Source organism: Humulus lupulus, chromosome 3, assembly GCF_963169125.1.
Source record: "Humulus lupulus chromosome 3, drHumLupu1.1, whole genome shotgun sequence".
Taxonomy (NCBI): Eukaryota; Viridiplantae; Streptophyta; class Magnoliopsida; order Rosales; family Cannabaceae; genus Humulus; species Humulus lupulus.
This window is the reverse complement of record NC_084795.1, coordinates 164,528,421-164,542,962: the sequence shown is the minus strand read 5'-3', so window position 1 is coordinate 164,542,962 and position 14,542 is coordinate 164,528,421. Positions and strand designations below refer to the sequence as shown.

At 39.6% G+C, this 14,542-nt stretch overlaps 1 protein-coding gene across 1 annotated transcript; it reads left to right on the top strand.

Moving 5' to 3' along the window:
• The first annotated feature begins 1,185 nt into the window (after window positions 1-1,185).
• LOC133821435 (uncharacterized) lies at window positions 1,186-2,371 on the top strand. The gene is made up of 2 exons (XM_062253737.1): window positions 1,186-1,762; window positions 1,857-2,371. Exons 1-2 carry the CDS (start codon window positions 1,493-1,495, stop codon window positions 2,103-2,105), a joined length of 519 nt encoding a protein of 172 aa, XP_062109721.1. The 5' UTR covers window positions 1,186-1,492; the 3' UTR covers window positions 2,106-2,371.
• The last annotated feature ends 12,171 nt before the right edge of the window (window positions 2,372-14,542 follow it).

The following is a 14,542-nucleotide window of genomic DNA, read 5'->3' as shown; positions in this document are numbered from 1 at the left end:
CGATGTTGATGATACTGAGACCACAAATGATATACCAATATTGTAAGAAGTTAATTCTTCTTCATTTCAGTTGTGGGTAGAACTTCCAATTTTTGATAATCTTCAGTATGATCGGGTTGATGTCAATGCCACTGAAGTGCACAACGTTGATGATTTGGTTGGCGAAGGTTCAGATGAATTTGTTGTCGATGATGACGTTCAATTTGAAGACGACACGTTGGCCGAGTATGAAGACGATGAGGATGACGATAATGCTCTAGTTGATAGTGATAGTGATAGTGATGTTCGTAATGATGTTGTAGTTAGTGATGATGAGGACAGTGATATGTAATTTAAACAAGTGTATGTAACTTTTTATTTAATTCAATGAAAACTTTATTTATTATCATTAATTAATGATAGTATCAGATATAGGTACACACGCACCTATTGGATGCTTTGGGGATAGTCAATGTATTCATGTACTGGTACTCATTTTTTCAATATATTTGATGAAATATGTTGAAAAAATGGGTAGTCGCACATGTCTGCTTACTATCTCCAAGGGATCTATTAGGTCGGAATAGGGTAGGTTGGGAAAGACAATGAGTAATAAAATGTTAATTCAATAACAAAAAACAATAGTGATGCACCTAGTGGATGCCTTGGGGATAGTCAATGTATTCATGTACTGGTACTCATTTTTTCAATATATTTGATGAAATATGTTGAAAAAATGGGTAGTCGCACATGTCTGCTTACTATCTCCAAGGGATCTATTAGGTCGGAATAGGGTAGGTTGGGAAAGACAATGAGTAATAAAATGTTAATTCAATAACAAAAAACAATAGTGATGCACCTAGTGGATGCCTTGGGGATAGTCAATGTATTCATGTACTGGTACTCATTTTTTCAATATATTTGATGAAATATATTGAAAAAATGGGTAGTCGCACATGTCTGCTTACTATCTCCAAGGGATCTACTAGGTCGGAATAGGGTAGGTTGGGAAGGACAATAAGTAATAAAATGTTAATTCAATAACAAAAAATAATAGTGATGCACCTAGTGGATGCCTTGGGGATAGACAATGTATTCATGTACTGCTACTCATTTTTTCAAAATGTTTGATGAAATATTTTGAAAAAGTGTGTAGTCGCACATGTCTGCTTACTATCTCCAAGGGATCTACTAGGTCGGAATAGGGTAGGTTGGGAAAGACAATAAGTAATAAAATGTTAATTCAATAACAAAAAATAATAGTGATGCACCTAGTGGATGCCTTGGGGATAGACAATGTATTCATGTACTGCTCCTCATTTTTTTAAAATGTTTGAGAAACATTTTAAAAAACTGAGGAGAAGTACATGACTCCTTACTATCTCCAAGGGATCCACTAGGTCGGAATAGGGTAGGTTTGGAAATACCATAATGAATAAATGTTAATTTTATAACAAAAAACAACAGACATACATAATTTGAATTAGTTAATTAATGAATATTTTAATGTAGAATGGCCGAAACAAGTAATGACACAGGTGGTGGCTCCAAGAGAGGCAGGGGAGCTTATTACGGTGCCAATATCGAGAAGGAGCTGGCCATCAAAAAAGTTACTCATTTGAAAGTAGAGTTTGATAAAGAAACTGGAAAAGCTATTCAAAAGTACGGCAAGTGGTTCAACAATTCCATGGCTCGTTATTTGCGTAGCACCGTACCCCCAACTACACTAGCTTGGGAACAAGTAAAACCAGCTGATATCGAAGTTATTCGAAAGAGACTATCTGTAAGCATTCTTTAAACCTTTAATAACTCATTATTAAATATTTTGTCTATCTTCATAATATTTTAACAAATTCCAATTTTAATTATGATTTTAGGAAAAATTCATTTATCCAGAAGACAATCCAGTAATCAACGATGCCATGGTAAGACAAATGCAAAAACATCTGACTGATTGGCGCCACACGATGAAGAAACACTGGGTAGATGTTGGAGGAGAGGTGGACAATGAGAGAGCGAAGTCAAAACCTTTTGTGTCGATCACTTCTTCTGATTGGGCAGTTCTGTGTGATTTTTGGGCTTCTGATTCTCACCAGGTATGCCGTACATTTTACATTAATTTTTAATTATAAAATTACAATTTAGATTAATGAGTACTGTTTTCTTTTTGAAGCGTATATCGAAGAAAAATAAAGAAGCTCGAGCTAAAATGACCATACCAGGAGGACACGGTTCCAAATCCATCGTTGCCCATGTTTATGATCACGTAAATTATAATAACTTATATCCTTACATTTACGAAAATATTATAAATGTCACAATGTTTAAATAATTTGCTTTTTTAGATGGACCCATCTACTGGCCAGCTCCCGAGCATGATCGACACATTCGAGCACCTGCACAAGAAGAAGGATAAGTGGATTAGTGATGCAACGGCGACAAAAAATGTAAGTTGCATAACCTTAACTAATTTATGATCATTTAACTTTAAAAAAGTTTAGTAAATAATTAATAAATATTAATTATTAATTGGTTGTTGTCAATTAGTAATTATTTATTAATTATTAATTAAATTTTTAACAATGAAATCTTTATAATCTATGTGCCAATATTTTTATGATTAATGATTGTGGACTAAGATAAAAAAAGAATGTAACTAATGTTGTCCCCGTATCAGGGAGTGTAACGACCCGAATTCACTAATAAGGCTTAAGGGCCTTGATTAGTGTGCCAGGATGGCGTGTTGGGATTTTTGTGTGATCTTATGAGTTAAATGCACGGTTATGATTTAAAGCATGTTATTTGGCTATTTGTTTAACTGAGATGCATGGCTATGTTTACTAGTATGCATGTAGGCCCGGATCGTGTTAGAAGGGCGTAATTGTAATTTTGGTCATGTTGGGCATAACTGTATTGATATGTGATAATTGTATTCTGTGAATTGTACCACGTGGGTGTGGTTTTATTATTGTGATGCACGTGCCGAGACGGTCCTAGAGAGCTAGTTAACTTAAGAGTCACAACGGGATTTCTATACCCGGCTCGGGAGGAGCCTAGGGGTACCTCGGGAATTTTATGGTTAAGTAGAGAATTAGCGGTTAATGGTTATTGGTGATTTAGTAACTTGGGTAACCATTAGTTACTGCTGTGGGTAACAAGTTTAGTTGGAAAATGGTAGAATTGAAATATTAGTGAAAGGACTAGAGTACCCTTGAGGAATTAGTTGAGAAAGGATCATTTGGAGGGGTAGCATGGTCATTTGGCAAGGGTAATAGGCAATTCTCAGCTGGGTTTTAGTGGGTCACGGTTTGGGTATTTAGGGTCATTTGATGCCTTGATAAAATTGGAAGAGAAGAAGAAGAAAGGAGAAGAGGTGTAGATGGGGCTGAAGTTTTGAGACCTAGGAGGAGATTCAAAGGGATTTGAGGAACCAAAAACCAGATTTGAGCTAGGACTACTCAAGGTAAGATTTATATTCTGTTATTTCTTGGGTTCAAGGTTGATTTCTCAAAGTTTTAGTGTGGAATTTAAAGATAGGATGGTTGGTTTAAAGTTTGAGGAATTTGAAACTCTAGATGAGATTTTTAGGTGTGATTGTGTTTTGATCTTGATACTAATGTTGTGATTATTAATTGGTTTTGATTTGGGAGCTTTGGGATGGCTTAAGGTGAGGTTTTAAGCTTGAAAATGGTGGGTTTTTCTGGGTTCGAAGGGTCGGGCCGCGGCATGGTTCTTGGAGGGCCGCGGCCCTTGAAGGCTAAGTTGTGCTGAGGATGGAGGGCGGGCCGCGGCATGGTCCTTGTAGGGCCGCGGCCCTTACCTGTTTCTGGGCGTTTTTGTGGCCCTGTTTGGGGGCCATGCCGCGGCATGGTTGGGCCATGCCGGGGCGCTTAAGGAATTTTGGGATTTTGAGAATTTAGGCTTGGGAATTTAACCTAGGGTGCTCGGGGTTGAGTCTTTTACCATTTTTGGTGAAGTTCAACGTTCCGAGTACTAGAGCTTGGCTTGGAAGCTCATTTAAGGATGTTTCATGTGTGTTGTGACTAGGATATTGGAGAGGCTCGTGCTAGAGGACCGTGCTCGCGGCTTGAGTGCATCAGGAGGCTCGGAATACAGGTAAGAAAACTATAACACCCGTAGGATAGGGCATGGGCCCATAGTGTGATTGCCGGGCATGGCCCTATATTGCATGTTGCATGATGAGATGATTGCAGGGCATGGCCCCAGATTGTGTTGTGTGCAAATGTTTAACCTTAAATTAATCATGATGTGTGAATGATTATTTTGAATGTACTATATGTGTGATTATGATGAAATGAACGGCAAGTGCCGAGAACGGCGTAGGCCGGGGCGGCCGTGGGCCGAAAGTAACACCTAGCACATGGGATGCTATATTCAGGGTGGGACCCAAGGGATACATGAGTTATCCTCGCGGTGAGAACCGATACCCCAGGGCTTTGGTAAGGCTCTGGGGCGGCATGGCCGTGTTTGCTTAGTCTATTGATTGACTTGTTTATCTGTGGATTATCTGTTATGATAAACTGTATTAACTGCATATGTTATGTTCTGCATGAGTTTTCTTGCTGGGCTTCGGCTCACGGGTGCTCTGTGTTGCAGGTAGGGCAAAGACTGAGTCAACCAACCATGAGTACGGAGAGCGTGAAGCGACGCGTACATGTTTGGCCTGCCCGACTGCTTTGGTTGGGGGTTTATTTGAAATTGGCTGTAATAATCTATGATTTTATAACTGATCAACTGTAAACTTACTTCAAGATGAAAATGGTTTTCAAACCTTATTTTTGGGATCCCAATTGTTTAAAACTAGAAGTTTTCATTGAGTCAACGCATTTTCAAGGATTACAGCCTTAACTTTTATTAGTCACACTTTTGCCTCAAAACCTCGGTTAGCGAGTTCATTGCACTGTTTTGTCTTAAAAATTCACTTAGTAACGGCTCTAAGGGAGTAGGGCGTTACAACTTGGTATCAGAGCGAGCCAAGGTTTATTGGTTCTGGAGATCGACCGAACATGTACGCTCGCTGTCAGTGACAAGCTCGACTCAGGGTTGGTTGGTATGAATGATTGACATGACTGAATATATGTTTGATTGCCTTGTTTGCCTGCTTATCTAGATGGAGCATGAGAAATGAGATGACATATGCATGAGATACTGATAGGGCCTGGCCCTTGACTATTGCATGTTGAGATTGATGCATGCTGAATAATACTATTATGCATATGGATGAATATTGGCATAATGGTTCGCATATTGAGTGTATGTGGTTAATTTTCTAAATTAATTCATTAGTTATATCTGTTTATTTGCTTGTGTGAAGCATGTTGAGATCTGGGTATACTTGGTGATGATGAATTTGGTAGCTAAATGTATATCATTGTGGATTTGACCTAGTATATGCTTGTGTGTGCATTATTCTTGTGGATGTTTGGACCTAGTGGTGGTTTGGTTCAGAGTAGGGACCACAGAGTTCAGGAGTTGGGTCAGTTTTGACAGGTGAACTCGTGTTGTTGGTTCCTAGAAGGGTTTGTGGACCTGATATTGTGTTGAGAGAGGGATTCTAGGTATAAGTTGGAGTTGGGATCTCCAGTTATCCCAAAAAGCAGCAGCAAAGGGTCACTAGGGTGTGAGTAAGCTGTGGAGTTTGTCAGTTGTGACGGGATAGAAGGATAGCGGATTTCTCTGGGGAAATAGCTAATTTCGAGGTTACCAGTGTTGGTTTACTGTGAAGTATGGACAGATAAGGGTACTATATGAAAGGCTTAAAGGGTGTTATCCTCGGGTTTTGAGGAGAATTCGAGTTGACAAGGAATTTATCAATAGATGAGCAGAGTTAATTCCACCCATGGTTAAGAGGATGAGAGATCCTGATTAGAGGGTTATGTTAAATGTTGAGGCAGAGGGATGCCTGGAATTGGTACTTGGGCTGAGGTACTGGCTTAATGGGTTGGAAAGAACCTAGATGATGAATGGTTAGAAGAGATTTTAAAGACATGATTTGAACTGTGGAGACTGGTGGACTTATAAGTTTGGTTTGGACTGTTGGGGGTAACAACAGCGTAGATCGATGGGTTTGGTGATTTGGGTAATTCATTTCGGAAAGTTCTACTGATGGATGTATCCGGAATTGATGGCGACCCATTTAAGGATGTGAGATCGGGAATAGTCTAAGGTATTTGGGCTGCTCTGAGGTACGAGTTTATCGTCTGCATGTTGATGGCAGAGAGGGCCATGTTGTTCGAGGAACTGATGGTTGATGATTAGAGCATGAGTGCTAGAGCCGCAAGGGCGGTGCTTCCTTTGATGGAATTAGTAAAGATAGATTCGTGATAATCAAGTTGAAAGAACCCCCGGATAGTGTTGTGGCTTCTGGATTGCCAAGAAAAGGGGGAAAAGTCTGACTGATAAGACGGTACTTTTGTTGATAGAACGCAGCGAGGTCGGATTCTCAATTTTGAGGGAAAAAGGACTCCAGACAGTGCTTGGGCACCTAGATTGAGATTGGAAAGAAGCCTGATCGAAAAGGGTAGTTATCGAGATGGCGACAGTAACCAGGAGGTTAATTGGTATGCACATGAGGAGGAGGATGCCACCTGAGAGGAGGTCAGGTGAGGACATGACTTCTACGTAGAATGACTCAGGATGTTAGGATGGATTTCCCATGGTGCGGGAAACGGAGAAACTGGAATGCATCGATACATTCGAGGTTCGAGGCTGAGTCCTCAAGGATGAGTATTTAACTGACGAGCTTATACTTTGGACATGTAGCGAACTGGAAGGGCTCGGTGTTGAGAATGTTCCGAGAGGGAGATGGACATAGAGAGGTTACCTCAAAGGTGCCATTTGAGAGGCCGAAGACAGTAATACTTATTGAGAAGGAATTAGAAACTCTGGCAGATGGATTGTCGAGGATATCATCTGGAGTACGTAAAGGAGACAAAGCTGACCAGTGGAAAAATTATGTGGGTATGAAAAGAAACATTTGGGAGTACTTCAAGGTTGGACTATAGATAGGATTGGTATAAGGAACGAGGTAAAGGACGGTTATGGCTGGCAGGAAATCTAATGAAGCAATCGAAGGAATTTGATCTTGGATTAGCCAAAGTGTTATACTGCGAGGATTGCTAGTATCGTCGGGTTAGGACGAAAAGTACAATGTTGGATACAAGATGGGACGATGTCCCCAAGAGTTGGTCTATGACATGGTTATTGCCAGTTGGAAACCGAGGATAGAGACATTTCGTGGATGGTCTAGTTTGCGCCGGCTAGAGTGTGAGGAGCTAGTAACAAAGATTCTGGAATGGTTCAAGCTATAGTAGCACAGGTAAGTCTTTAGACAGAGAATGCATGAACGGTGTGGGCAAGTCCCCTTCAAGCTCACGAGCAGTGCATGTGGATTACTCCCAGACGGAAATGGTGAGCAACTGATTATTATGCTGAAGACGTTAGTACCCAGAAGACAGAGTCTCAGGTAAGGTTCTACGGAGTGTTAGTTGGGTGTCGTCAGGAGTTCTCAGATTACAGCTGCAAGAAGAAAGGTCAGGTATGAGAAGATTTGATCTGAAGTCACAAAGAAGCTAATGAAGAACGTCTGAAGAATTGAAGGCATAACAAGACTGGTAAGCGCGTCATCTATTGCACAAGCACCTCCGGAGACGACTACATCCGAGATGAGAAGAACAGCAAAACTTGAGGTTAGACGGATTGAGTGGTGTCAAATCAGAAAGAAATTCAGAAGACAAGGTAAGATTTGATTGGTTACGGACGATGATGGAATTTGCGTGTGTTTTGGTTAAGTAAAGAGTGATTGCATAAAGGACCTGATCTATGGTAGGGTTATGGATATGTGGGAGTGTACCATGATTGGACACGCCCAGGAATAATTGACGCGAGGATGGATCGAACCTAGCGGGAGGTGAAAGAATGAACGTGGTTGATATACTTGGAGAGTTAAGTTAACAGTTCTGCATATCATAAGGTGCTTGAGTATTGGGTATTAGTAAGAAAGATAGCGTTGAAGACATAGAGGTGGTGAAAAGTAACGGACAGATGATCTGTGTTTGAAATCCTCGATTGAGCGAGGGGAGTTATAATTGGAGACGGAACTCCTAGCTGTGAGGCGTGTGTCAGTCAGGGGATAGCGCCATAGACTGTAATAGAGTGGACAAGGCGACGACTGAGTTTGGCGTAACGCTAGTAGGTATGATTAGCTGGTGAGTGTCAATGATCTATGGAATTCAAAGTGTTGGCTTGAGATGAAGCAGGGAAGGACCCTGCTAAGGTAGTACAAGTTGGGATACCAGGAATGGATAAAGGATCCAATTAGATTTGATTTTTGAATGAGAATTCTGAATGGATATCATTCCACCTCCTTGGGTACGTTGTACCGGGAGGGTCGAGCGGGTGACGGAATCTAGTGTTTTCCTTTGGACCCTGAGGGGTTAAGTGATGTGGTAGTGTATGATGAGAATAGACCACTTTAGACCTTGAATAAGGTGTTTGGACATGAAAAGTTTTAACTCAGTTGATGGAGTTAATGTGGTTGGGTCAAGTGAACTGGTTTTAGGATGGAGCATCGATGATATCGAATTGAGACCCTATGGTATTTTAAATTTTGGAATGGATTTAGAGAACGAAAAGAACAGAGTGGGAATCTGGGATTATCAGTTGATTGCAAGTGAAGTGGCAGTCTGAAAGCTTATCGGATATCTTAAAGAATTAAGCGCTGAGTAGGCGAATACTTGAGGTTTTAAGGGAAGTGTAATCCCTGGTAAGTTAGTCGTGGTGGCAGTTGCTGGTGTCTTGTTAAAGTAACACGACATAGGGCATGGTAAGAGGTGAAGGATAGTGAATACTACGATTTGGCATTGGTTCAGAGAGAGCGTCGAAAAGGTTGTTGGAACTCTTAAGGCAGGAGTGTCTGCCTATTTGAAAGCATAAGAGCTGGTAAATTGTTAAATTACGAGGAAACAAAGCTCCGGAAGGAAAGAGCTGCATCTCTGCACAATAACAGACGAGGATCTGTAAGGTGTTCAGAGAAAGAAGGGAGAGTTCTGACTCTTAATTCAACATAAATTCCGAAGTTGTACTAAGGGTTAGGCCAGCGGGGCCTACAAGTTGATCCCACCTGGTAGAGGTGATGACTTTTGAGTATCTCTGGAATCAGGAATAAGACAATGAATTGGTCATTGTAATCTAGGCAGACCCTGAGGCTTCAGCAGGGTTGCGGTGTAAACGATGAGCTATCGAGAGTATGTTTTTTTAGACAAGATCTTGTGGGGCAAGATTGTTACTCTTGTAAGGGTGTTGTTGAAAAGTAAAGTAAAGGCGGTGGACTTTGGGATTCAGGGTCAGAGTTATGGGTAAGCTGACTGATGTGTTTGGATAAATTTCGAGGACGAAATTTTTATGAGGAGGGGATAGTTGTAACGACTCGAATTCACTAATAAGGCTTAAGGGCCTTGATTAGTGTGCCAGGATGGCGTGTTGGGATTTTTGTGTGATCTTATGAGTTAAATGCGCGGTTATGATTTAAAGCATGTTATTTGGCTATTTGTTTAACTGAGATGCATGGCTATGTTTACTAGTATGCATGTAGGCCCGGATCGTGTTAGAAGGGCGTAATTGTAATTTTGGCCATGTTGGGCATAACTGTATTGATATGTGATAATTGTATTCTGTGAATTGTACCACGTGGGTGTGGTTTTATTATTGTGATGCACGTGCCGAGACGGTCCTAGAGAGCTAGTTAACTTAAGAGTCACAACGGGATTTCTATACCCGGCTCGGGAGGAGCCTAGGGGTACCTCGGGAATTTTATGGTTAAGTAGAGAATTAGCGGTTAATGGTTATTGGTGATTTAGTAACTTGGGTAACCATTAGTTACTGCTGTGGGTAACAAGTTTAGTTGGAAAATGGTAGAATTGAAATATTAGTGAAAGGACTAGAGTACCCTTGAGGAATTAGTTGAGAAAGGATCATTTGGAGGGGTAGCATGGTCATTTGGCAAGGGTAATAGGCAATTCTCAGCTGGGTTTTAGTGGGTCACGGTTTGGGTATTTAGGGTCATTTGATGCCTTGATAAAATTGGAAGAGAAGAAGAAGAAAGGAGAAGAGGTGTAGATGGGGCTGAAGTTTTGAGACCTAGGAGGAGATTCAAAGGGATTTGAGGAACCAAAAACCAGATTTGAGCTAGGACTACTCAAGGTAAGATTTATATTCTGTTATTTCTTGGGTTCAAGGTTGATTTCTCAAAGTTTTAGTGTGGAATTTAAAGATAGGATGGTTGGTTTAAAGTTTGAGGAATTTGAAACTCTAGATGAGATTTTTAGGTGTGATTGTGTTTTGATCTTGATACTAATGTTGTGATTATTAATTGGTTTTGATTTGGGAGCTTTGGGATGGCTTAAGGTGAGGTTTTAAGCTTGAAAATGGTGGGTTTTTCTGGGTTCGAAGGGTCGGGCCGCGGCATGGTTCTTGGAGGGCCGCGGCCCTTGAAGGCTAAGTTGTGCTGAGGATGGAGGGCGGGCCGCGGCATGGTCCTTGTAGGGCCGCGGCCCTTACCTGTTTCTGGGCGTTTTTGTGGCCCTGTTTGGGGGCCATGCCGCGGCATTGTTGGGCCATGCCAGGGCGCTTAAGGAATTTTGGGATTTTGAGAATTTAGGCTTGGGAATTTAACCTAGGGTGCTCGGGGTTGAGTCTTTTACCATTTTTGGTGAAGTTCAACGTTCCGAGTACTAGAGCTTGGCTTGGAAGCTCATTTAAGGATGTTTCATGTGTGTTGTGACTAGGATATTGGAGAGGCTCGTGCTAGAGGACCGTGCTCGCGGCTTGAGTGCATCAGGAGGCTCGGAATACAGGTAAGAAAACTATAACACCCGTAGGATAGGGCATGGGCCCATAGTGTGATTGCCGGGCATGGCCCTATATTGCATGTTGCATGATGAGATGATTGCAGGGCATGGCCCCAGATTGTGTTGTGTGCAAATGTTTAACCTTAAATTAATCATGATGTGTGAATGATTATTTTGAATGTACTATATGTGTGATTATGATGAAATGAACGGCAAGTGCCGAGAACGGCGTAGGCCGGGGCGGCCGTGGGCCGAAAGTAACACCTAGCACATGGGATGCTATATTCAGGGTGGGACCCAAGGGATACATGAGTTATCATCGCGGTGAGAACCGATACCCCAGGGCTTTGGTAAGGCTCTGGGGCGGCATGGCCGTGTTTGCTTAGTCTATTGATTGACTTGTTTATCTGTGGATTATCTGTTATGATAAACTGTATTAACTGCATATGTTATGTTCTGCATGAGTTTTCTTGCTGGGCTTCGGCTCACGGGTGCTCCGTGTTGCAGGTAGGGCAAAGACTGAGTCAACCAACCATGAGTACGGAGAGCGTGAAGCGACGCGTACATGTTTGGCCTGCCCGACTGCTTTGGTTGGGGGTTTATTTGAAATTGGCTGTAATAATCTATGATTTTATAACTGATCAACTGTAACTTACTTCAAGATGAAAATGGTTTTCAAACCTTATTTTTGGGATCCCAATTGTTTAAAACTAGAAGTTTTCATTGAGTCAACGCATTTTCAAGGATTACAGCCTTAACTTTTATTAGTCACACTTTTGCCTCAAAACCTCGGTTAGCGAGTTCATTGCACTGTTTTGTCTTAAAAATTCACTTAGTAACGGCTCTAAGGGAGTAGGGCGTTACAGGGAGCTTGCGGGCTAAAGTAAATTTGGTCATGAAAATCCATATCTGAATGAGAGACATGCAAATGTAGTTGATATATATGTTTGGAGACGTAAATTCCCCATTAATGGAATTAACTGCACTTACTGTATATATCAACAACATCTTCATGACTGTCATTCAGATATGGATTTTCATGACCAAATTTACTTTAGCCCACTTGCTCCCTGATACGGGAACAAAATTAATTACATTCTTTTTCAATCACTGGTCTGCAGTCATTAATGATAGGATGTTGGCAGATAGATAATAAAGTTATATTTTATATGTTGTTATATTAAAAATTTATAAGTTAGGTTTTCAAATAATGTTATAATGGAATTCGAAATACGTGCTTTTTATTGTGCAGAATGAGATGACCGAACGTCGAGCATCGTAGAGTACGGCCCCTGCATCATCTGCTGCTTCTTGTGTCGGCGATAATGTCGACGGTCATTTCCCGCCTGATATGGATATTGTCACGGATGTCCTTGGACCCCGCTCGCGTTATAAGAAAGGGTTTGGGGGGTTGCCTAGGTTGAAGGCAATTGGCGCAAAGAGGGCAGCATCTTCGTCAACTTCTCAAATGTCCGGGCAATTGCCACCTGCAGTGGACACCATTTTGCAGCAAAATCAGGACATTATGCTAGAAAATCAGAACCTAAAGAAGCATACGACTAAACTTGAGAGTCGTCAACGGCGTGAAGATCTCCTGCTCAGTGCTTTGTTGAAGCAGGTTGGTCAATTGGCTCCTGGTTTTACTGTTGACTTACCAGACCAGGATTCGGACGAGGACGATGATGCTGACGGGGGCGGGAATGATGAGGCGGCCAGTACTCATTTGTAGAACTTTTTTTCTATTTATTTAAAATTTAATTTATGAGACATTTATTTTACTAAATTACTTTTATATTTTCATATCTGGTGGAGACAATAAATATTAATAGTTGTAATTTTTTATTTATTTATTTATAAAATTTTAATTTTAATTTTATTTCTAATTAAATAATATTACTAAAAAATTAAATAATTATTAATATATTAAAATTGAAAATTATTAATTAATATTAATATATTGAAAATAATATTAATAATTTAATAAAAATTATTATTTTAAAAATACTTTTACCGGTGCAAAGTTATGTCGGCAAAAAGTTTCAATCTTACCTTCACATATACACTTTTACCGGCGCAAAAATGCGCCACTAAAAAATTAAACTATTGCCGGCGCATTATTGCGCCGCTAAAAGTGTTTTCCACAATATCGTGACAGATTTTTTTACCGGCGCATCCATATTTTCACCAGCGTATTTTTTCGTCGCCAAAAAAGGCCATTGCCGGTGCATTATATTTGCGTCGGAAAAAGTGACATTAGCGACGGCAAAGAATCGCGTCGTATCGCGCATGAGGAAATAGGGTAAGTTTCGCCACTAGGTCCCCAAGTTGATCAAATAGGCTAGAGGATGACGATATTCCTTGGTTTTCATACCTTTCTCCTATAATGTGTATTGGTATGTTATGGTAAGATTGTTGGAAAATGCATAGTACATAATCTTTGTTTATTTTCATGTAATTTACATATTAACAAACAAACATGTAAATTCCTAGAACATGCTCCTATGAAATTGATACAAAACAGAGTAAAGTATAGAAACTTACATATATGCAGCGAAACTGGAACAACTTCTTCCTTCAATCTCTCTAACCTTTTATTTATTTCTATAACAAAGTATTATCAAGAGATTGAAGTAGATCAACAATACAGTCTTCATCACCAAACTTTTGATCAACCTAGAATTAGTGTGGGCTAGTTCTCAATACATGAGATGGAGATCTAGAAGAAAAGAAGAAGAGAGTGAGTGGCCAAGAAATGATTAGTCTGTCTAGGTTTTCACTTACACAATGAATCAACTGAGACTAACTTATGAAAACCTTGGATATCATATTCCTTATATATGCAATTTAATGAGTTTTATTTAAATTTAATTTAAATTAATTAAAAATAATAAAAAAAAAATAAAAAATAAAAGCCTTGGGCTCCCACAAATGGACTTGGGCCCAATCTCTTTATTTTGAATTTGAATCACAATATGGCCTAAATTCGAAACATTTTTATTTATTTATCTTTTAATTAATTAATTAAATCATTATTCAAATTAACTAATTATAATTTGAAATTTGATTTAATATTATTTATTTATATTAACACTAATTTATCAATATTAATAAATTTTTCCAAAGATTCTCTTTTATTCTCTAAATCTCATATATCTATAAAAAAAATTCAAAATTAACCTAGTCAACTTTAAAAAAAATTAAATCAATTAATTGAGATATTCTAGATGATTTACTCAAAGGTGATGTGGGGACCATGGATCCATGAAATCATGCTCTAATAAATTACCGTGAATTTATTTACGAATAATTTCGCTACCTTATTAATTCATCGTGACTCCACTATAGACTCGGAATTGAACTTTTGAATTTATAAAACGTATTTTCTAAACCACAAATACGTTATCAATTTTTCTAACCATTACAGACAGTCAATCCTCTATCGATGACTTACTAACAAGTTTGGTGCAAATTACTATTTTATCCCTCATCATTATTTTATCCTTAACTCCGACTAAGTTTTTTTTTTTTTTGGTAAATAAGATCATTGTATTGCTCAAAAACCAACTCATGTACAAACTCCAATTCATGTACAAGCTACCATGTATGATATATGTCTATATATTCCCAATCTACAATTCCCCAATATATCTCCCCACTAACTATCTTTTATACATCAGTACCTTTGTATGTTCTCA